At 42.6% G+C, this 24,707-nt stretch overlaps 1 protein-coding gene across 3 annotated transcripts; it reads left to right on the top strand.

Moving 5' to 3' along the window:
- Positions 1-2,773: 2,773 nt before the first annotated feature.
- Positions 2,774-18,017, top strand: LOC110524435 (torsin-1A). 3 transcript variants are annotated; one of them, XM_021604051.3, is made up of 8 exons: positions 2,774-2,884; positions 3,082-3,348; positions 3,722-3,844; positions 3,941-4,206; positions 4,729-4,904; positions 5,010-5,134; positions 12,231-12,524; positions 17,545-18,017. In XM_021604051.3, the coding sequence occupies exons 2-7, from the start codon at positions 3,183-3,185 to the stop codon at positions 12,476-12,478; spliced, it is 1,104 nt and encodes a 367-aa protein (XP_021459726.2). In that variant the 5' UTR covers positions 2,774-2,884; positions 3,082-3,182; the 3' UTR covers positions 12,479-12,524; positions 17,545-18,017. The 3 variants fall into 3 exon arrangements, with proteins under 3 accessions (XP_021459726.2, XP_090091860.1, XP_090091861.1); XM_090235734.1 differs by lacking the exon at positions 12,231-12,524; XM_090235735.1 differs by lacking the exon at positions 17,545-18,017 and having other exon boundaries at positions 5,018-5,134; positions 12,231-13,866.
- Positions 18,018-24,707: the final 6,690 nt, after the last annotated feature.

Raw genomic sequence — 24,707 nt, 5'->3', positions numbered from 1 at the left:
TAAACCAGACTAGAACTTGTCGTATAGACCAATTTGGGTTTACAATCTCTTCAAAATAATGATTGATGGTATCAAAAGCAGCACTAAGGTCTAGGAGCACGAGGACAGATGCAGAGCATTGGTCTGACGCCATTAAAATGTAATTTACCACCTTCACAAGTGTATTCTCAGTGCTATGATGGGGTCTAAAACCAGACTGAAGCGTTTCGTATACATTGTTCGTCTTCAGGAATGCGTAACTATTTTCTCAAAATATTTTGAGAGGAAAGGGAGATTCGATATAGGTCGGTAGTTTTTCATATTTTATGGGTCAAAGTTTGGCTTTTTCAAGAGAGGCTTTATTACTGCCACTTTTAGTGAGTTTGGTACACATCCGGTGGCTAGAGAGACGTTTATTATGTTCTACATAGGAGGGCCAAGCACAGGAAGCAGCTCTTTCAGTAGTTTAGTTGGAATAGGGTCCAGTATGCAGCTTGATGGTTTAGAGGCCATGATTATTTTCATCATTGTGTCAAGAAATATAGTACTAAAACACTTGAGTGTCTCCCTTGATCCTAGGTCCTGGCAGAGTTGTGCAGACTCAGGACAACTGAGCTTTGAAGGAATACGCAGATTTAAAGAGGAGTCCTTAATTTGCCTTCTAATGATCATGATCTTTTCGTCAAAGAAGTTCATGAATTTATCACTGCTGAAGTGAAAGCCATCCTCTTTTGGGAATGCTGCTTTTTAGTTAACTTTGCAACAGTATCAAAATACAATTTGGATTGTTCTTATTTTCCTCAATGAAGTTAGAAAAATAGGATGATCGAGCAGCAGTGAGTGAGGGCTCTTCGATACTGCACAGTACTGTCTTTCCAAGCTAGTCGGAAGACTTCCAGTTTGGTGTTGCGCCATTTCCGTTCCAATTTTCTGGAAGCTTGCTTCAGAGCTCGGGTATTTTCTGTATACCAGGGAGCTAGTTTCTTATGACAAATGTTTTTAGGTGTGCGACTGAATCTAGGGTATTACGCAAGGTTCAATTGAGTGCCCCAGTTAGGTGGTTAACTGATTTGGTTGACTGTTTTTTTACTCTGACGTCCTTGGGTAGGTGGTGGGAGTCTGGAAGGTCATCTAGGAATCTTTGGGTTGTCTGAGAATTAATAGCACGGCTTTTGATGATCCTCGGTTGGGGTCTGAGCAGATTATTTGTTGCGATTGCAAACATAGTAAAATGATGGTCCGATAGTCCAGGATTATGAGGAAAAACATTAAGATCCACAACATTTATTCCATGGGACAAAACTAGGTCCAGAGTATGACTGTGACAGTGAGTAGGTCCAGAGACATGTTTGACAAAACCCACTGAGTCGATGATGGCTCCGAAAGCCTTTTGGAGTGGGTCTGTGGACTTTTCCAAGTGAATATTAAAGTCACCAAGAATTATAATATTATCTGCCATGACTACAAGGTCCGATAGGAATTCAGGGAACTCTGTGAGGAACGCTGTATATGGTCCAGGAGGCCTGTAAACAGTAACTATAAAAAGTGATTGAGTAGGCTGTATAGATTTCATGACTAGACGCTCAAAAGATGAAAACGCAGTCGTTTTCTTTTTGGTAAATTGAAATTTGCTATTGTGAATGGAGGAGGTCTTTATTCTAGTGAGATTGCTAAGGTGAACACCGCCATGTTTAGTTTTGCCCAACCTAGATCGAGGCACAGACATGGTCTCAATGGGGATAGCTGAGCTGACTATACTGACTGTGCTCGTGGCAGACTCCACTCATAACAAACCACTCATTGTTAAATTCGTGACTTGTGTAATGTTTATGTCCAATGGCCGATGAGCACCGATACGTTTTATCTATAATTTCTCATTATTTCTCTTCAAATGACAAGGATTAAAAGGATTAAAAAGGATTTGCAAATAGATTGTCAACTTGATTCATGAAAAATGTTGAAAGTATGATGTTGACAGTTCAATCAAAGCTACTGTAGATATAACGTGATTTGACGTAATTTTATCTGTGGCCGCTGACCTTGAGCCTTCTTGGATGGGCACTTCTATTCTAACTCTATGGCAGCACCCAAGGGGCTTGAATATCTGACAAATATAACAGCAGAGGGTGCACCCCCCTATCCACATCGACGGGACAGTAGTGGAGAAGGTGGAAAAGTTTAAGTTCCTCTGTGTACACATCACAGACAAACTGAAATGGTCCACCCACACAGACAGTGTGGTGAAGAAGGCGCAGCAGCACCTCTTCAATCTCAGGAGGCTGAAGAAATTCAGCTTGTCACCAAACACACTCACGAGCATCCTGTCGGGCTGTATCACCACCTGGTATGACAACTGCTCCGCTCACAACCGTAAGTCTCTCCAGAGGGTGGTGCGGTCTGCCCAACGCATCAGCTGGGGTAAACTACCTGCTCTCCAGGACACCTACACCTCCCGATGTCACAGGAAGGCCAAAAAGATCATCAAGGACAATAACCACCCATCACTAAACAGCTATTATTTTTTTATTCCTGGTAGATGCCAATGCTGTAGAGATATGCTTAGCGGACTGAAACTTCACTCTTGTAGGCATAATCAAATCAAATTGTATTGGTCACATACACATATTTAGCATATTTGCGGGTGTAGCTAAAAGCTTATGTTCCTAGCTCCAACAGTGCAGTAATATCTCACAATTCACAACAATACCTAATTGTGAAGTAAACTTAACTAAGGAGTAATATAGAAGGGAAACTTTTAACTTGAAAACGTACAGGATACCTCTTTCCGGTTTCCCTGACTTCCGTTTTTTTCTATACTGTGTTATGTTTGTTCGCGTAGCACTCCTTACAGGCCGTTTGGTGTACGTTTTTTTGGGGGGTGAGATGAAATCTCCAATTGTGAAAGGTATTATAGTACATCATTATTGCAACACAAGATTTGTTCAAACCTAAAATGTTAGTCCGTAATCGTAACATGGTGTTTTGCATGTTCACAGATTAAATGTAACGTTTACGTTCCATGTTTCACGCATTGCTTTTCTTACTATCCTAACAATTTATTAATGGATTTTCTAACGATACGTACATTCCATCTTTTGGCAGATATTTCGCTCCATAGTATGACAGGTTTGAATGGACAGAGGTTTGAAGAATGCCATCATTAACGACCACTCTCTTATAATCGCACATTTACGGCGTCACTGATGTTCTTCTACCCACTATTGTCCATATTTTGGGCTGTTTCTGCAAAGGCAGATTTCTTTCAATTTGACAGTATTTCTAATGTATCTACGTATTATTTCAATTATATTTATTGTAATATATGGGAAGGGGAGTGTCAACAGAATCAAGATGATGCGACTCAGCAAGGTATGGTGTTAATTTAATTTCTGCAAGTTTAAAAAAACAATGTTTTCTGTAGAAATATCAAAATTGAGACCGTAATTCCAACAGTCTGGGAAACAGACGCACTGGAGGAATTATTTGTAAGGCATAAATTCGTTTTTTACACAGGACAAAACTATTTGTATTACAATGCAGAGATCGTAAGCAACGATGATTAGCTAGTTTATTCAAACATGGAGGGAATGTCTTATTTAATTTATTATCCGGTGAGGATATGTAAAAGCGTTAACATTTTCCTTGCAAACTTGCCTTGAGCAGAAATGATAGTGTTGTTTAAATGATTGCAACAGCTATGTCTAACTCTGCATTACACTGTACATTTGTGTGGACATTTTAGTACCTACTAGGGACCTATGGGCAGCATTCCCTCAAGACTATATCAGTTTGCTGTCACAGTGGTATTGCAGCCTGGGACAGTGCTGTGAATCAGGGGATTGTCGGATAACAAATAATATTACAGGTAAGATTAAGTCATATTGAGGCAATATTTATATTAATGCATGTTCCACCAGCTATGTCATTTTTGTGCAGTGCTCATTTTGATGTTTTGTTTCAGGTCTGGCTAGTGATCTACAGCTAAAGCTTCATGGGCAGCACCTTGCCCAATCAGTGGTTCTGAAGGCTGTGCAGGGCTTCATCAGTAACCCTGAATCCAATAAGCCATTGACCCTCTCCTTCCATGGCTGCTCCGGCACCGGCAAGAACTTTGTGACCCGGATTGTAGCTGACAACTTGTACCGGGACGGGGTGAAGAGCGAGTGTGTGCGTCTGTTCATCGCCCCATTCCATTTCCCCCATGCCAGACTAGTGGACACGTACAAGGTGAGCCTAGCTGTTGGTACAGACATGACTCTTCTCTGCCAGGAACATGTGCAGAACAGAACTATGTTGTGAATATGGGTTAATAGATTATATAATAAATATTTTGAGTCCCTGTTTTATTGCCATGTATTGTCAACATTCATGGAGTAGGACTACCTAAATATTTAGTTTAAAAATAAAATGTTATCTTTGACATTTTCCAGGTCACCACCTAAATAAAAGTTATTGGAACTCCCACCAGCTAGGCACCCTTCCAACCAATTATAAACTCAATGTTAAATTGCATAATATTTCAAAATGATAGTGACAACTCGATCTTGACCAAAGTAGGAATTAAACAAATATACAATAGTATGTCCAAACTCAGCAAATTGAGTGCCATTTTTTTGTGGATAAAACATGTAGAATAATACATGGAATGCCTGTGCATATTTTAATCTCGTGAATATATTGCACACCTGTCTTAAATGGGAACGAGTGAGAGGTGATATTTTTGTGCTCACCATAGCGCTCTCTTTCCAGGGCCAGCTCAGAGAAGCTATCCGGGACATGGTGCTGCGTTGCCCACAGACACTTTTCATCTTTGATGAGGCTGAGAAACTGCACCCCGGCCTTATAGATGCTATCAAGCCCTATATGGACCATTATGACAATGTGGATGGGGTCAGCTATAGGAGGGCTGTCTTCTTATTCCTCAGGTTAGCCATATATACCCTTTAAATTATTGGGAGGCCTCTTCCACTAACTCATGTAAGGAAACCCAACTGACCCTAATCAAGATATGTTGTAATCATTATTTGTAGTAATATAGGTGGGACCACCGTCAACGATGTGGCCTTGGACTTCTGGCACTCAGGGCAAAACAGAGAGGACATTGGGATGGAGGACTTGGAACACCGGCTACGTGCTGAAGCTATGGATTCTCAAGGTACCAACAGTGGCTTTACAATCACACACTCATTCTCAGGTTTTAGGTATAGTGCATTTGGAAAGTATTTAGACCCCCCTTTTTCCACATTTGTTACATTACAGCTTTATTCTAAAATTGATAAAAAATACTACATAAAGACAAAGCAAAAACAGTTTTTTATACATTTTTGCAAATGTATAAAATAAATAAAATAAACATCACATTTACATAAGTATTCAGACCCTTTACTCAGTACTTTGTTGAATCACCTTTGGCAGCGATTAAAGCCTCTTGGGTATTAAGCCACAATCTTGGCTGGCACAACTGTATTTGGGGAGTTTCTCCCATTCTTCTCTGTCAGGTTGGATGGGACACGGCTATATTCAGGTCTCCAGAAATGTTTGATCGGGGGGGGATGGTAGGGGACGCCATGTGCGACTGACGTGTTTTCCGTTTGCTCCCGTGGTATTCTTAAAGTTTATGTGAATTCTGCAGCAAAACCGTATTTATTTTCAAATATTAATTTGGTGATCCCTTTCTGTAAAAACCAAGACTACTTTGCTTCCGAATGTCAGCATGTCGACCAAACATAAGGCCAAGAACATGACTTTGAGAAAACCCGGCCTACAAGACCCGCTCTCATCACCGCCCTCTCCTGAGTCTGAGGGCCCGGGGACGCACACTTTACCCGTGGGCGCGGCTTGGCCTGGCGGTGCTGAAATGAACATTCTCGAGGCCATCAAACTACTACGCTCTGAGATAGTTGAAATGAAAACACAGGTGGTTGCTACGATTGAGGCCAGAATACAGGAGGTTTCTGATACTTTAAAAGCAGATTTAACCATCCTGCGGAACGAGACTGTGCCGGCAATTACATCACTCAAAACAACAACTGCGTCACACACTACAACGATTGCAGCACTGGAGGCCTCCGCTACTAATGTCTCCGATTTAACTACATCCCTGGAGGCTGAAGTTAAACGCCTAGCTGCGGATTTGAAAAAGGTGAGGGAGAGCTGTGTGAGTTTAGAGGGATTCTCTCGCCGCAATAATCTGAGGCTTGTATCAGTCCCAGAGTCCGCGGAAATGCATCGCGCCACGGATTTTGTTTCAGGGCTGCTGAAGGATGTTCTTGCCTTAGATGAAAAGCCCCTGATTGATCGAGCCCACCTGTCGCTGCGCCCAAAGCCCCGGGATGGGGAGAGGCCCCGTGACATCATTCTTCGAGTGCACTTTTTTCATGAGAAGATGGAGATCCTCCGACGAACCCGCAATACCACTCTGAGCTTTCAAGGACAGAGCTTTTCCATATACCAGGACTACTCCCCCACTGTTTCCAGGCAGCGCGCAGCTTTCGGACAGGCCAAACGAGTACTTCGGGACCATCCAAGTGTGAAGTATGGACTGCGATTCCCGGCCCGTTTATGGATATCTCATGAGGGTAAAGACCACACATTTGAATCTCCAGAGGAGGCTATGGCTCACATTCAACGTCACATCAAGAAGTCTTGAATATGCTCACAGTTTAGCAACTGTTGCTTGCGAACTGTGGATAGTAAGTACCCCACTTGTGGTACAATTATGTTTAGATATAACAGGCTAGTCTTGTATAGTTGGTGATCTATTCAGGCTTATTTGATGTGATCTAATGTTTTGATCATCTAGTGTGCGTGCCTTATCTCGCTCACCTATTTAGTTTGTTTACACATTGTCTCAGTGACTCAAAATATTTTTGGTTATTTGTTTACTGCATCCGTTTGCATTGACCCAGTAAACAGTAAATGTCTCGCGAGGCTACACGGTTTCTGGGGCCTCACTTTAATTTTAAAAGTTTTGAGCGTCATTTAAGCCCAGCAAACGTTCAACGTTGCGCAGACGTAGTTTTTTGGGATTGGTTGTAAACTGTCTCAGCTTCAATTAGACTACTATTATAATTACTATTATTTTTGATTGTCTTACTACGATTTCCTTACTTCAAATTAGATTTTTGGCTGAGAGCCTTTATACATTTTATTTATTTTCTCTCAATGCCTGTTATAAGACGGGGAATACAATTATATACATCTACAAGTGGTGCTTTTGTCATTCCGTTTGCACAGGGGATTCGCCTTTTTTTTATTTGAAAAAAATACATACAAATCTTTCTTTTTGCTGCTTGATCCACTAACAAAACGCGACTTTAAAGAGCGGGACTGTGGGTTTAGGTTTAAGACCGCACTCTCACAGACATACTGTGCGAAGAGAACATGTTCTATTTAGGCTTGTACCTCGTTTGGGGAGGTATTGTCTGGGATGGGGGGAGGGGGTGGGGGGGCAGGTTGAATTGTTCAGTTCTAATGTTGTCATTCTGTCTTTTTAATTTTTTTTTCTGATTTTTTTTTTTCTGTACTTTTTCCAAACATTTACCACCGTACATTATTACTCTGAGACAAGTTATTCTGGGGGTTTTGGGCTCTCATTGCTTTTCCATTCTATGCTCTAATGACAGGGTTGAATAACGGGAATGCCCAGAGGGGCCGAAATAATACGATCAAGTACATTTCTGGGAATACCAAAGGGGTTAACAACCCGGTGAAGCGTAAGAGGGTGTTGACACACTTAAAGGGTTTGAATGCAAATATTGCATTTCTACAAGAAACTCACTTGAGGACTGGTGAGCATTTTAGGATGCGTAAGGACTGGGTTGGTCAAGTGTTCCACTCAAACTTTCATAGTAAATCAAGAGGTGCTGCTATCCTGGTTGATAAGGCTACTCCCTTTGTAGCTTCTGAGGTTATTGCTGATCCTAAGGGACGATACGTCATAGTAACCGGTGAACTGTTTTCTACCCCTCTTGTTTTGGCTAGTGTTTATGCTCCCAATTGGGATGACACAAGTTTCATTTCTTCCTTTCTGTCTGCTATTCCCAATTTAGATTCTCATTTGTTGATTTTAGGGGGGGATTTCAACTGTAAAATGTCCCCAGTTCTTGACAAGTCCTCACAAACAAATACAGGCCCATCTAAATGTGCCCTACTTATTCAATCCTTTCTTCAGAAATATGCTATGTTTTGAGGCCTGGCGTTTCCTACATCCTACAGATAGACAGTATTCCTTTTATTCTCATGTTCATCAAACATACTCCCGGATTGATTACTTCTTTTTGGACAAAAAAACTTCTGCCTAACCTTCGGCAGTGTACTTACGAGATTATTGTTATCTCTGACCATTCACCATTAGTGCTTGAACTAGAGTTTCCCCAGCGACCTCCTAGGTGTTATCAATGGCGTCTCAACCCCATTTTACTCTCAGATAAGGAGTTTGTCAATTTCATTTCTTCTGATATTACCTTATTCCTAGAAATTAATTAAACACCAGGTATGTCCTGCTCTACCATATGGGAGTCTCTCAAAGCATACCTACGTGGCCAAATGATTTCTTATACAGCCAACCAAAACAGAGTTCGCTCCCAGCGACTTCGGGACCTGAGCAAGTCCATAGCCACATTGGATGAGAAGTATGCTACGGATCCTTCCTCTGATCTGCATAAAGAGCGCCAACTACTCCAATCTGAATTTGATGAGCTTCCTACCAGGCAAGCTGAACATTTACTCTTGCGAGCTCGATACAAAGTCTATGAACAAGGCGACAAGGCCAGTAAACTCCTTGCACATCAGATCCGTAAATCTGAGGCCTCACGTTTAATCCCACAAATAAGGACCCCGTCTGGTGCCACCACAGTTATACATAAAGAGATCAATGATCAATTTAAACAATTTTACTCTGCGCTATACACCCCTGAATCCCCTCAAGACCCTTCGCTGATTGACTCCTTCTTTAATGGCTTGAATATGCCTTCAATTGATACAGACTCCCATTACTGTCTAGAAGAAGAATTTACGCTTGAGGAGATTGCAACAGCAGTGTCCGCAATGAAAAGTGGTAAATCACCGGGTCCGGACGGTTTTCCAACTGAATTTTACAGGACGTTTTCTGGTCTGCTTTGCCCATTCTTGTCCCGACTATTTGCAGAGTGCCTCAATACTTCAAAGCTGCCGCCTAGTCTTTATCAGGCTTCAATTTCATTACTACTAAAGAAAAACAAAGACCCCCTGGAATGTGGATCCTATCGCCCAATCTCGCTTTTAAACTGTGATTACAAAATCCTAGCTAAGCTTTTAGCCATCCGTATGGAAGGCTTGCTGCACCAAGTAATACACTCTGACCAGACTGGCTTTGTGAGAAATAGGCATTTATTTTTCAATATTAGGCGCCTTATGAATATACTGTACTCCCCAGCGTCGGGGGACCCGGAGGTGGTGGTCTCACTTGATGCCGAAAAAGCGTTTGACCGCGTTGAGTGGGATTACCTAACAGCTGCCCTTTATAGATTTGGCTTTGGCCCCAAATTCATTGCGTGGATAAAGATTCTTTATTTTTCCCCCATGGCTTCGGTACGGACCAATAACTTGTCCTCTGACTATTTTCCCTTGCACCGCGGATCCAGACAGGGTTGCCCACTCTCCCCCTTGCTGTTTGCTTTGGCAATCGAGCCTCTCGCCATTGCACTACGCTCTAATGATGCCATTCAGGGCATAATCAGGGCGGGCTGGGAGCAGAAAGTCTCGCTATATGCTGACGACCTCCTTTTGTTTATCTCCAACCCCGATACCTCATTGCCACGTGCCCTATCTGTTCTTAAAAAGTTTGGATCAATCTCAGGGTACAAGCTGAATCTAGGCAAGAGTGAGCTCTTTCCGGTAAACAAGGCTGCTTTAAAGTGCTCTTTCACAAGTTCTCAGTTTAGGATTGTCCGGGATCAATTCACTTACTTGGGAGTAAAAGTGACAAGGAAATATTCAAATTTGTTTCAGGAAAACTTTGTTGCTCTAGCAGACAGATTGAAACAACCTTTTACTTTTTGGAATTCGCTACCCCTTTCTCTTATCGGAAGGATTAGTGTCATTAAAATGAATGTGTTGCCCAAATTTGTATATTTATTTCAATGTTTACCCATTTTTATTCCAAAATCTTTTTTTATTTCACTGGATCAAACATTCATGCATTTTATTTGGAATGGCAAGGTACCACGGATTGGTAGAAAACATTTACAGAAGCCTAGGTCATTGGGGGGTTTAGCTTTACCAAATTTGCAGACATACTACTGGGCTGCAAATTTCAGAGCCGTTCTGTACTGGCTGCAGACTGATCCTACTGGCCCTAGACCACTCTGGGCCCAGATGGAGTCTGAATCGTGTAAACCTGCAGCACTTTCCTCTGTGCTGTGCTCGTCTCTCCCAGTGTCCCTAGGCAAAAGGTGTGCCAACCCAATTGTAAAGCAGTCTCTTAAAATTTGGAATCAGTTCCGTTTAGCCTTTAGCCTCCGAGGCTTTTCTCTATCAGGCCCAATCAATCAGAACATTTTATTTCCTCCATCTTTGAATGATGGGGCTTTTGGCATTTGGCACTCACTAGGCCTTTCCTCGCTAGCCCAATTATTCTTTGATGATACATTTGCCTCTTTTTCTCAGCTGCAGGAAAAGTTCAATCTCCCCAATCCCACTTTTTCCGCTATCTCCAGACTAGAAACTTTGTCAGGGCTAACACACCTAGATTTCCCAATAGGCCTGCGAATACTGCTATAGAGAGCATCTTGGAGCTGAACAAGCTTCCTAGAGGCGCAATTTCAGATGTATATGCAATCATTCATGACCTACAGAACCCTTCTCTGGTGCCTTTAAAGACTCGATGGGAAAAGGATTTGGGGGAGGAACTTGGGGAAGACGCCTGGGAATCTGTGCTGCGCAGGGTACACTCGTCCTCTTTTAGCACTAGACACAGCCTCATTCAATTCAAGGTGGTTCACCGTATCCACTGGTCGGGGGCCAAACTTGGAAGAATATTCTCTGATTTTGATCCTACCTGTGTCAGATGTAAGGTGGAACCAGCCACACTGTTGCATATGTTTTGGGGCTGTCATAAACTGTCAGGTTTCTGGGAATTAATATTTAAATGTTTATCTGAAATATATGACACTGTTATAGATCCGTCTCCCCTTACAGCCCTTTTTGGAGTACTGCCCATGGGTACCCCCCTATCAAGAATCCAGTCGGACACTGTTGCTTATACAACTCTTTTAGCTAGACGGCTAATACTACAGAACTGGAAGATGGCAGCTCCCCCATCTTATAAATATTGGGTGAGGGATGTGTTGTGCTCTCTGAAACTAGAAAAAATTCAATTCAATTCACGTGGGAACCCCAAACTGTTTGAGGCTTGGGCTCCATTCCGGTCTTACTTTAAACAGTCCATCCTCTGATGGCATTCCAATTAATACTAAAATAAGTCTGTGACTTAAGGGTTGGAGGAGCTTCTCTCTGTGTTTTTGCTGGGGGGGGTATTAAGGTCCATGTGCTTATTGATTGTGGTCCGCAGATGCCTTGTTCATCTTGCCCAGGCAGAGACTGAAGTGTTAGCTTGTTTTTTTTATTTTTACATTTTGTTCACGCCTACATGAATAATCATTTTATTTTTTTTATTTTAAAGCATTGTAAACTTTTTTTTTGTCCAGTGTATGGTCGGTCTGTGGCCATGACTCTCTGTGAGTGGTTGCATTTCTCCACCCTTATCCCTTGACTGTTTACAGGAACAATGGTGAGGTGTTTGCTCTGTCCCTGTACTATAGATTGCCCTTTAACCTCTGTAGCCTTCTGCCTGGTGTGTTTAACTTGTCTAAAGTATGGTATCTTTAAAGCTATTTTTTTATTTGTATTTTTATTTGTATTTTTTTCTAGTTGAGTATATTATTTATATTGCTTTGTCTTGTCTGTGTGTGTGTATGTTCAAAACTTAATAAACAGAGTTAAAAAAAATAAAAAAAATAAAAAAATAAAAAGAAATGTTTGATCGGGTTCAAGTCCGGAACACTTTCCAAATGCACTGTAAATACGTTTTCACAGAGCAAGATTGAAGATGTTTTACTCATAAACGCTACTACACTGTTAACACAAACAAATAGTTTGCAAAATACAGAATAATAATTAGAAATAGATTAAAACATTTTGAATTACATAACATGTTTTGATGTAAAATACCTTTCTCGAATTGTGGATTTACCAATTTGTCTGCTTTCCAGGAGGCTTTGCACAGAGTGAACTGATGTCAGGTCACCTTATTGACTTCTTTGTGCCCTTCCTACCTCTGGAGTACCGTCATGTCAAGCTCTGTGCCCGTGATGCCTATGCAGCGCGGGGTCTGGAGCCAGACGAGGGAACACTGGACGAAGTGGCGAAGGCCATGCTATATACACCCAAGGAGGAGAGGCTGTTCTCTGCCCAAGGCTGCAAATCCATACCACAGAGGATCAATTTCTTCCTACCCTAAACAGACCAATGCAACACATGAACAGTGTTTTGGCAAAAAGGAAAAAGTATGTCCTGCTGACATATTGAACATTTCTGCAATGGCACATGTCAATCGAACATGTGGTATGCCCACTCTTCACCCTACACTGCCAAGAAAGGAAGCATAGAGCATCTGGCTATAGTAAGATTCAATCTGATAACGAAGAGATTTTAGAGTGCATTTTCAACTTCCTCAGACAATTTTTATGCAATTATTTTACGTGAAGTAGTATTATTATTTGCATGTACAGTACCAGTCAAATGTTTGGACACACCTACTCATTCAAGGGTTTTCCTTTATTTGTACTTTTTTCTACATCATAGAATACATATAATATATGTAGAATAATAGTGAAGACATCAAAATGATGAAATAACACATGGAATCATGTAGTAAGCCAAAGTGTTAAAAATCAAATTATATTTGATTCTTCAAAGTAGCCACCCTTTGCCTTGACAGCTTTGCACAGTCTTGCAATTCTCTCAACCAGCTTCATTAGGTAGTCACCTGGAATACATTTTAATTAACAGGTGTGCCTTGTTAATTTGTGGAATTTTTTCCCTTAATGCGTTTGAGCCAACCAGTTGTGTTGTGACATGGTAGGGGTGGTATACAGAAGATGGCCTTATTTGGTAAAAGACCAAGTCCATATTATGGCAAGAACAGATCAAATAAGAAAAGAGGAATGACAGTCCATTACTTTAAGACATAAAGGTCAGTCAATCTGGAAAATGTCAAGAACCATTAGGTGTTTTGATGAAACTGGCTCTCATGAGGACTGCCACAGGAAAGGAAGACCCAGAGCTACCTCTGTTGAAGAGGATAAGTTCATTAGCGCTATCAAGATGGCGCTGACAGAGGGTCATCTCACCTCTAGTCCTTAGGAAACAATACAGTATTTCGTTTTTTTTACGTTGTTAGGCTAGAAAATCTTTAGTGTTATTACATACAGCCGGGAAGAAATAGAGGATATCAGAGCGACGGCAACTTACCAACATTATGTCCAGGAATATGACTTTCTCGAAGCGGATTCTTTGTTTGCACTGCAACCCAGGGCGTTGGATCTCATTCCAGAGGCCGACCCAAAGCAACGTCTCTGCAGAAGAGGTAGACAGAGCAGCCTCCTGGTCAAACTTTGGAGGCTTGCACACCACCCACCGCTTCCGATTATATTACTCGCCAATGTCCAGTCTCTAGATAACAAGGAAGATGAAATTTGGCAAGGGTTGCTTTCCAGAGAGACATCAGGAATTGTAACGGTCTGTTTCACGGAAACATGGCTCTCTCGGGATATGTTGTCGGAGTCGGTACAGCCACCGGGATTCTTTAGGAGTCGCGGCAACAGAAATAAATCTCTTTGAAGAAGGGCAGGGGTGTATGCTTCATGATTAATGACTCATAGTATAATCGTAACAACATACAGGAACTCAAGTCCTTTTGTTCACCTAACCTAGAATTCCTCAAAATCAAATGGCGATCATATTATTTCCCAACAGAATTCTTGTCCGTTATTGTCACAGCTGTGTATATCACCGCTCAAGCCGATATCACGACGGCCCTCAAGGAACTTCACTGGACTCTATGCAAACTGGAAACCATATCCTGAGGCTGCATTTATTGTAGCTGGGGATAACAAAGCAAATTTGAGAACAAGGCTACCTAAATTCTATTAGCATATTGATTGTAGCACTCGTGGATCACTGCTTCTACAACTTCCATGATGCATACAAGGCCCTCCCCCACCCCCCCCCCCCCCTTTGGCAAATCTGACCATAAGTCCATTTTTCTCCTCCCGTCCTATAGCCAGAAACTCAAACAGGATGTACCCGTGACTAGAACTATTCAACGCTGGTCTGACCAATTGGAATCCATGCTTCAAGATTGTTTTGATCACACCGACTGGAAATGTTCCGGGCAGCCTCGGAGAATAATATTGATTTATATGCTGATTCGGTGAGTTTATAAGGAAGTGCATTGGAGATGTTGTACCCACTGTGACTATTAAAACCTACCTTAATCAGAAACCGTGGATAGATGGTGGCATTCGTGCCGCAAACCACCGCATTTAACCATGGAAAGATGACTGGGAATATGGCCGAATACAAACAGTGTAGTTATTCCCTCTGCAAGGCAATCAAACAAACAAACAAAATGACGGTTTAGGGACAAAGTGGAGTTGCAATTCAACGGCTCATACGTGAGACGTGTGTGGCAGGGTCTACAGACAATCACGGACTACAAAATGAAAACCTGCCACGTCACGGACACCTACGTCTTGCTTCCAGACAAACTAAACACTTTTACCTGCTTTGAAGATAATAATAGTGCCAACGATGGAGCCCGCTACCAAGGACTGCGGGCCCCCCCTCTCCTTCTTGGTGGCCGATGTAAGACATTTAAACGTGTTAACCCTCGCAAAGCTTCCGGCCCAGACGGCATCCCTAGCCGTGTCCTCAGAGCATGGTGCAGACCAACTGGCTGGTGTGTTTACGGACATATTCAATCTCTCCCTATCCCCATCTGCTGTCCCCACATGCTTCAAGATGGCCACCATTGTTCCTGTACCCAAGAAGGCTAAGGTAACACAACTAAATTACTATCTCCCCGTAGCACTCACTTCTGTCATCATGAAGTGCTTTGAGAGACGAGTCAAGGATCATATCACCTCCACCTTACCTGCCACCCAGGACCCACTTTAATTTGCTTACTGCCCCAATAGGTCCACAGATGATGCAATTGCCATCACACTGCCCTATCCCATCTGGACTAGAGGAATACCTATGTAAGAATGTTGTTCATTGACTACAGCTCAGCATTCAACAACAGTACCCTCCGAGCTCATCGTTAAGCTTGAGGCCCTGGGTCTCAACCCCGCCCTGTGCAATTGGGTCCTGGACTTCCTGACGGGCCGCCCCCAGGTAGTGAAGGGAGGAAACAACATCTGCACTTTGCTGTTCCTCAACACTGGGGCCCCACAAGGGTGCGTGCTCAGCCCCCTCCTATTCACCCATGCCTGTGTGGCCATGCACGCTTCCAACTCAATCATCAAGTTTGCAGACGACACAACAGTAGTGGGTTTGATTGCCAACAACAACGGGAAAGCCTACAGGGAGGACGTGAGGGCACTCAGTGTGGGGTGTCCGTAAAACAACCTCTCACTCAACGTCAACAAAACAAAGTTAATGTTCGTAGACTTCAGTAAATAGCAGTGGGCGCACCCCCCTATCCACATCGACGAGACAGCAGTAGAGAAGGTGCGTTCCTTTGCGTACACATCACGGACAAACTGAAATGGTCCACCCACACACACAGTGTGGCAAAGACAGCACCTAATTCAACCTCAGGAGGCTAAAGAAATTTGGCTTGTCACCTATAACCCTCACAAACCTTTACAGATGCACAATTGAGCGCATCCTGTCTGGCTGTATCACTGCCTGGTACGGAAACTGCACCGCCCACAACTGCAGGGGTCTCCAGAGAGTGGTGCGGTCTGCCCAACGCATCACCGGGGGCAAACTACCTGCCCTCCAACTACAGCACCTGATGTCACAGGAGGGCAAAAAAGATAATTGAGGATAACAGCCATCTGGGCCACTGCCTGTTCACCCTGCTACCATCCAGAAGGTGCACAGTACAGGTGCATCAAAGCTGTGACCGAGAGACTGAAAAACAACTTCTATATCAGGGCCATCAGACTGTTAAACAGCCATCACTAACACAGAGAGGCTGCTGCCTACATACAGACTTGAAATCCTTGGCCACATTAATAAATGGATCACCAGTCACTTTAATAATGGCACTTCAATAATGTTTACATATCTTGCATTACTCATCTCATATGTATATACTGTAATTTATACCATCTACTACATCTTGCCTATGCCGCTCGGTCATCGCTCATATATATATTTATTCTTATTCCATCCCTTTACTTAGATTTGTGTGTATTAGGTAGTTGTGGTGGAATTGTTAGTTTACTTGTTATATATATTACTGCACTGTCGGAACTAGAAACACAAGCATTTCACTACACTCGCAAAAACATCTGCTAACCATGTGTATGTGACCAATAAAATTGTATTTGATGTAGAGTTAACTGCACCTCAGATTGCAGCACAAATAAATGCTTTACAGAGTTCAAGTAACAGACACATCTCAACATCAACTGTTCAAAAGCGACTGCGTGGGGCCTCCCGGGTGACGCAGTGGTTAAGGGCGCTGTATTGCAGCGCCAGCTGTGCCATCAGTCCCTGGGTTCGCGCCCAGGCTCTGTCGTAACCGGCCGCGACGGGGAGGTCCGTGGGGCGACGCACAATTGGCCTAGCGTCGCCCGATTGGCCTAGCGTCGCCCGGGTTAGGGAGGGCTTGGTCGGTAGGGGTGTCCTTGTCTCATCGCTCACCAGCGACTCCTATGGCGGGCTGGGCGCAGTGTGCGCTAACCAAGGTGGCCAGGTGCACGGTGTTTCCGTGCACCTGGCTGGCTTCCAGGTTGGATGCGTGCTGTGTTAAGAAGCAGTGCGGCTTGGTTGGGTTGTGTATCGGAGGACGCATGATTTTCAACCTTCGTCTCTCCCGAGCCCGTACGGGAGTTGTAGCGATGAGACAAGATAGTAGCTACTACAACAATTGGATACAACGAAATTGGGGAGAAAAAGGGGTAAAAAAATTAAATTAAATTAAAAGCAACTGCGTGAATCAGGCCTTCATGGTCGAATTGCTGCAAAGACACCACCTCGAAAGGACACCAATAAAAAAAAAAAGAGACTTGCTTGGGCCAAGAAACACGAGCAATGTACATTAGACTGGTGGCAATCTGTCCTTTGGTCTGATGAGTCCAAATTTGTGTCTTGAGATGCAGAGTAGGTGAACGGAGGATCTCCTCGTGTGGTTCCCACCGTGAAGCATGGAGGAGGAGGTGTGATGGTGTCAGTCATTTATTTAGAATTCAAGGCACACTTAACCAGCATGGCTACCACAGCATTCTGCAGCGAAATGCCATCCCATCTGGTTTGCGCTTATTGGGACTATCATTTGTTTTTCAACAGGACAATGACTCAACACCTCCAGGCTGTGTAAGGGCTATTTGACCAAGAAGGAGAGTGATGGAGTGATCTCCTCATGTGGTTCCCACCGTGAAGCATGGAGGAGGAGGTGTGATGGTGTGAGGATGCTTTGGCCTCCACAATCACCCAACCTCAACCCAAATGAGATGGTTTGGGATGAGTTGGACCGCAGACTGAAGGAAAAGCAGCCAACAAGTGCTCAGCATATGTGGGGACTCCTTCAAGAGTGTTGGATAATCATTCCAGGTGTAGCTGGTTGAGAGAATTCAAGAGTGTGCAAATCTGTCAAGGCAAAGGGTGGCTACTTTTAAGAATCTCAAATATAAAATATATTTTTATTTGTTTAACACTTTTTTTGGTTCCTAGATGATTCCGTATGTGTTATTTCATAGTTTTGATGTCTTCACTATTATTCTTCAATGTAGGAAATGGTCAAAATAAAGAAAACCCCCTGAATTAGTCGGTGTGTCAACTTTTGAGTGGTACTGTATATCCTTTTGTTTTGTTGGCACTGATGATATATTACAATTATCTGCTTAAGCAGTGGTAAGCACGTTCAATGCAAAGGAAGAAATACTGTAAATTGCAGCAAACTAGACTAAATATAATTCAATTAACTTTTGAAGGGCATGTTAATGATTATTCTAGAATTGTATATAGATTACTTGTTTTACAGGTTGATTAAATATTCACAGGTTAACAGTGTGACATCACTTTAAATAATTTATAACCTGCTGAATAATTACAATTCAGGTTTGAAGAAAGTAGTATTGATGTGCAATTGTACAGGCAACTGCTTATTGTTGAAATGGTTACTGAACTACAGTGCATTCGGAAATTATTCGGACCCCTTGAATTTTTACCCAAATTTTTAACCTTACAGCCTTATTCTAAAATGTATTAAATAGCTTTTTTCCTCATCAATTTACACACAATACCCCATAATGAAAAAGGAATGTGTTGCACATTCCTTAAAAATAAAAATCCAATTTACATAAGTATTCAGACCCTTTCCTCAGTACCTTGTTGAAGCACCTTTGGCAGCGATTGGTCTTCTTGAGTCTTCTTGGGAATGACGGTACAAGCTTGGCAGTTTTTCCAATTCTTCTCTCTCAAGATCTGTCAGGTTGTATGGGGAGCATCGCTGCACGGCTATTTTCAGGTTTCTCCAAAGATGTGCGATCGGGTTAAAGTCCGGGCTCTGGCTGGGCCACCCAAGGACACTCTGAGAATGGTCCTGAACCCACTCCTGCGTTGTCTTGTCTGTGTGCTTAGGGTTGTTGTCCTGTTGGAAGGTGAACCTTCGCCCCAGTCTGAGGTCCTGAGGGCTCTGAAGCAGGTTTTCATCAAGGATCTCAAGGGCTCTCTGTACCATCTTTCCCTCGATCCTGACTAGTCTCCCAGTCCCTGCCACTGAAAAACATCCCCACAGCATAATTCTGCCACCGTGCTTCACCGTAGGGATGGTGCCAGGTTTCCTCCAGAATTGGCATTCAGGCCAAAGAGTTCAATCTTGGTTTCAACAGACCAAATTATATTTTTTCTCAGAGTCCTTTAGGTGACTTTTGGCAAACTCCAAGCGGGCTGTCATGTGCCTTTTACTGAGAAGTGGCTTCCGTCTGGCCACTACCATAAAGGCCTGATTGGTGGAGTGCTGCAGAGATGGTTGTCCTTCTGGAAGGTTCTATCTCCACAGAAGAAATCTGGAGCTCTGTCAGCGTGACCATCGGGTTCTTGGTCCCCTCCCTGACCAAGGCCCATCACCCCCGATTGCTCAGTTTGGCCGGGCAGCCAGCTTTAGGAATAGCCCGATGTCTTGGTGTTTCCAAACTTCTTCCATTTAAGAATGATGGAGTGTTCTTGGGGATTTCAATGATGCATACATTTTTTGGTACCCTTCCCCTGATTTGTGCCTCAACACAATCTTGTCTCGGAGCTCTACGGTCAATCCCTTCGACCTCATGTCTTGGTTTTTGCTCTAACATGCACTGTCAACTGTGGGACATTATATAGACAGGTGTGTGCATTTCCAAATCATGTTCAATCAATTAAATTTACCACAGGTGGACTCCAATCGTGTTGTAGAAACATCTCAAGGATGATCAATGTAAACAGGATGCACCTGAGCTAAATTTTGAGTCTGATAGCGAAGGGTCTGAATCCTTTTATTTATTTTTATTTATTTATTCTCCCCAATTTCGTGGTATCCAATTGGTAGTTAGTCTTGTACCATCACTGCAACTCCCATACGGGTTGAGAGCCGTGCATCCTCTGAAACACATCCCAGCCAAGCCGCACTGCTTTTTGACACAATGCCGTGTTAAACCCGGCAGCCAGCCACAGCAATGTGTGCACCGTGCACCTGATGACCGTGTCAGCGTGCATTGCGCCCAGCCCGCCACAGGAGTCACTAGTTGTCAATGTGACAAGAACATTCCTGCCGGCCAAACCCTCCCTTAACCCGGACGACGCTGGGCCAATTGTGCACTGCCCCATGGGTCTCCCGGTCGCGGCCGGCAGCGACAAAGCCTGGACTCGAACCTGGATCTCTAGTGGCACGCTAGCACTGCGATGCAGTGCCTTCGACCACTGTGCCACTCGGGAGGCCGTAATGGTCTGAATACTTATGTATTGTATAAGTTGTTTATATTTGCTAAAATTTCTAAAAACCTTATTTAGCATTGTCACTATGGGATACTGTATTGATGAGTATCTTTATTTAATCAATTTTGAAATAAGGCTGTAATGTAACAATGTGGGAAAAAAAAGTCAGTCACGAACAAATTCTTATTTACAATGACGGTCTACCCCGGCCAAACCCGGACCACTCTGGGCAAATTGTGTGCCACCCTATAGGACTCCCAATCACGGCTGTATTTAATACAGCCTGGATTCGATCCGGGGACTGGGGTGATGCCTCTTGCACTGAGATGCAGTGCCTTAGACCGCTGCGGCACTCAGGAGCCCATTATTATAATCTGATTATTCCAACTATGTTTTGATGCTTTTTTTGTCCATTGTTATGTGTTATTTGCACAATACACCTAATTATAATTAGCAAGTACATATATATCAAGTTTTTATAAGTGTTCCATTGTCTGTACATGTGTTTTTCCGTCATTGTAAAAAGTGTTAGCATATTGACTGCACATTTATGTGTGAATGAATTTATGTGTGAATAAATTCAATAAGATTTGCAAGCATGCAACATTTCAGAATGAATGCAACTCATTTACTAAACTTGCAACTGGTGAATTTTCTGTGAATCAAAACTACATTTGTTGATATATGGAGAGAGACGTTTTCTGTTGAGAGATCCTATATCTGGTGTAACAAAACATGTACTAGATGTTTATGTATTGACAGTTGGATGGTTTCAGAGGGCTTACGAAAGGATGTTTCTGTTCATATTCTTGACACGCCTAAAACAGACCATAGAGCTATTTGCATACAAGCTAAAAATATTTCTCTGTAATGATAGTCAGTCCAAGGCTTTATAATGGAAACTTAATAGCTCCATATTAAAAGATGAAATAGTCTAATTTGATATATTATGCATTATACATTTTTGGAATAAGGTCCAGCGTGAAAGTCTCCAAAGAACAAACTGGGAAGTTCTAAAGTTTGTAATGGCTAAATATTTAAGAGAAAATAGCAGTGATCTTGCGAAGATTTGCTCTTCCAGAGACCTAATAGTCTTTCAGATACAGATAAAGCGGAGTTAATTAAGGAACAAAATAACCTTGTAAATTTCACCCAGTTTAAGGAAGAGGGTGCTTTCGTCAAGAAGGAAAGCAGAACTCTGCTTATTTTTTCAGACTGGAGAAATTTCACTCTAAAAGTAACTCTTTTGAACAGTTAAAGGTGAATAATATGATCTAGGACAATTGCCAACTACTGTGCCAATTTTTTACACCTCTAGGTAGTGTGAGGAGTCTGCAGCTCTGTTCTTTGATTCTCTTGGAAATGTTGTCTCTTGATTCTTCTGATCAGGAATTATGTGATAATCCCATCTCCTTAGAGGAAATTATAGAGGCTATTGATCACTTTCAAATTAACAAATCCCCTGGGGTTGGTGGTAATACTACCATCAACAGAATTCTGCAGAAGTTTTTCCAAAGAATTTGCCCTCTTTCTATTGGAAGTGAACTCTGAAGTACAGCCAATGAAGCACTCCCTCCCACTCTAACGCAAGGTTTAATTACTCTAACTCCTAAAAAATACTTGTTACTCATTGATAATCAGTGTCCAATTTGCCTTTTAAATAACTATTATAAGCTAATAGCGCTTGTCAAATCAAATCAAATGTATTTATATAGCCGTTCTTACATCAGTTTATATCTCAAAGTGCTGTACAGAAACCCAGCCTCAAACCACAAACAGAAAAAATGCAGGTGTACAAGCACAGTGGCTAGGAAAAACTCCCTAGAAAGGCAAAAACCTAGGAAGAAACCTAGAGAGGAACCAGGCTATGAGGGGTGGCCAGTCCTCTTCTGGCTCTGCCGGGTGGAGATTATAACAGAACATGGCCAAGATGTTCAAATGTTCATAAATGACCAGCATGGTCAAATAATAATAATCACAGTAGTTGTCGAGGGTGCAGCAAGTCAGCACCTCAGGAGTAAATGTCAGTTGGCTTTTCATAGCCGATCATTAAGAGTATCTCTACCACTCCTGCTGTCTCTATAGAGTTGAAAGCAGCATGTCTGGGACAGGTAGCACGTCCGGTGAACAGGTCAGGATTTCATAGCCGCAGGCAGAACAGTTGAAACTGGAGCAGCAGCACGGCCAGGTGGACTGGGGACAGCAAGGAGTTCTCATGCCAGGTAGTCCTGAGGCACGGTCCTAAGGCTCAGGTCCTCCGAGAGAGAGAGAAACAGAGAATTAAAGAGAGCATACTTAAATTCACACAGGACACCAGATAAGACAGGATAACAAACTGACCCTAGCCCCCCGACACAAACTACTGCAGCATAAATACTGGAGGCCGAGACAGGAGGGGTCAGGAGACACTGTGGCCCCATCCGATGATACACCCGGACAGGGGCAAACAGGAAGGATATAACCCCAACCACTTTGCCAAAGCACAGCCCACACCACAAGAGGGATATCTTCAACCACCAACTCACCATCCTGAGACAAGGCCGAGTATAGCCCACAAAGATCTCCGCCACGGCACAATCCAAGGGGGGGCGCCAACCCAGACAGGAAGATCACATCATAGACTCAACCCACTCAAGTGACGCACCCCTCCTAGGGACGGCATGAAAGAGCACTAGTAAGCCAGTGACTCAGCCCCTGTAATAGGGTTAGAGGCAGAGAATCCCAGTGGAAAGAGGGGAACCGGCCAGGCAGAGACAGCAAGGGCGGTTCGTTACCAGAGAGCCTTTCCGTTCACCTTCACACTCCTGGGCCAGACTACACTCAATCATATGACCCACTGAAGAGATGAGTCTTCAGTAAAGACTTAAAGGTTGAGACCGAGTCTGCATCTCTCACATGGGTAGGCAGACCATTCCATAAAAATTGAGCTCTATAGGAGAAAGCCCTGCCTCCAGCTGTTTGTTTAGAAATTCTACGGACAATTAGGAGGCCTGCGTCTTGTGACCGTAGTGTACGTGTAGGTATGTACGGCAGGACCAAAGCAGAGAGATAGGTTGGAGCAAGCCCATGTAATTCTTTGTAGGTTAGCAGTAAAACCTTGAAATCAGCCCTTGCCTTAACAGGAAGCCAGTGTAGGGAGGCTAGCACTGGAGTAATATGATCAATTTTTTTTGTTCTAGTCAGGATTCTAGGAGCCGTATTTAGCACTAACTGAAGTTTATTTAGTGCTTTATCCGGGTAGCCGGAAAGTAGAGCATTGCAGTAGTCTAACCTAGAAGTAACAAAAGCATGGATTAATTTTTATGCATCATTTTTGGACAGTTTTATTTGAGATGACTGTACAACCATTAAGATTAATTGTCAAATTCAACAGAAGATCTCTTTGTTTCTTGGGACCAAAAAAAAGTATCTCTGTTTTGTCCGAGTTTAAAAGTAGAACATTTGCAGCCATCCACTTCCTCATGTCTGAAACACAGACTTCTAGCGAGGGCAATTTTTCTGGCTTCACCATGTTTCATTGAAATGTACAGCTGTGTGTCATCCGCATAGCAGTGAAAGTTAATATTATGTTTTCGAATGACATCCCCAAGAGGTAAAATATATAGTGAAAACAATAGTGGTCCTAAAACGGAACCTTGAGGAACACCGAAATTTACAGTTGATTTGTCAGAGGACAAACCATTCACAGAGACAAACTGATATCTTTCCGACAGATAAGATCTAAACCAAGGCCAGAATTTATCCTTGCTAAACGATTAAGGGCTGTTTTGGATGCCATTATAGAGGAGACCCAGTTTATTAAAAACTCTATGGAGGGAAAATAGTGACTTAATTATACAAGCATGCAAAGTATAATTTTCCAATGTAAAATATGAGTTTATGAAAAATAGACTAGTAACCTAGAATAATGTCAGACTGATACTAGAGATCATAGATTACTCAAATGTGTTCTCTGATGAGAGTTTTATACTATTTTAGGATTTTTAGAAAGCCTTTGATACAGTAGAACATTACATGTTATGCCCTTAAAAAATGTGGCTTTGGAAAAAGCCTCTTATTATTTTTTTATGAAATTGAACACAATATTAACACAATTTCTTCTCAAAACAAAAAAGCAATCAAAACGTTGAACGTTCATAAGTTTTACAAGGTCTTTAAATAATGTATTGTCTTTATTCCCCTGACCATTGTTTGTATACTATGTTCTATACTCCGTTTGTTTTCCATATTGTAATTTTTAAATTGCTTTACAAAAGAAATAAGAAAAACTACTACCAGAATCACAGAAGGTGCACATGATTTATCGCATCTGGCGGGTGTGTGGCGTGTTTTTTTCTACCCATTCTACTGCATTCGTGCAAACTCCGCTCTCTCACCCCGGGCGCCGAGCGAGAGATAAAGACCACCTACCCATTCGGCTACTGAGGGGCGTTTGTGAAGCAAACGCGTGGTCAGCTGGCATTGGCTGAAATGCTTTTTTCAATTAATTCGATTGGTTAAAGGTTGTTACGCTTCCTCCTGGAGCTGCTATCCAATGTTCG

Source organism: Oncorhynchus mykiss, chromosome 5 (assembly GCF_057628025.1).
Source record: "Oncorhynchus mykiss isolate SJ-2025 chromosome 5, ASM5762802v1, whole genome shotgun sequence".
NCBI lineage: Eukaryota > Metazoa > Chordata > Actinopteri > Salmoniformes > Salmonidae > Oncorhynchus > Oncorhynchus mykiss.
This window is presented reverse-complemented; position numbering and strand designations above follow the sequence as displayed.

Coding starts and splice junctions, on each gene's coding strand:
- LOC110524435 (XM_021604051.3), top strand. CDS start 3,183: ATGTTCTTCTACCCACTATTGTCCATATTTTGGGCTGTTTCTGCAAAG. Junction 4,905..5,009: donor GCTGTCTTCTTATTCCTCAG/GTTAGCCATATA, acceptor CATTATTTGTAG/TAATATAGGTGGGACCACCG. Junction 5,135..12,230: donor TGAAGCTATGGATTCTCAAG/GTACCAACAGTG, acceptor TCTGCTTTCCAG/GAGGCTTTGCACAGAGTGAA.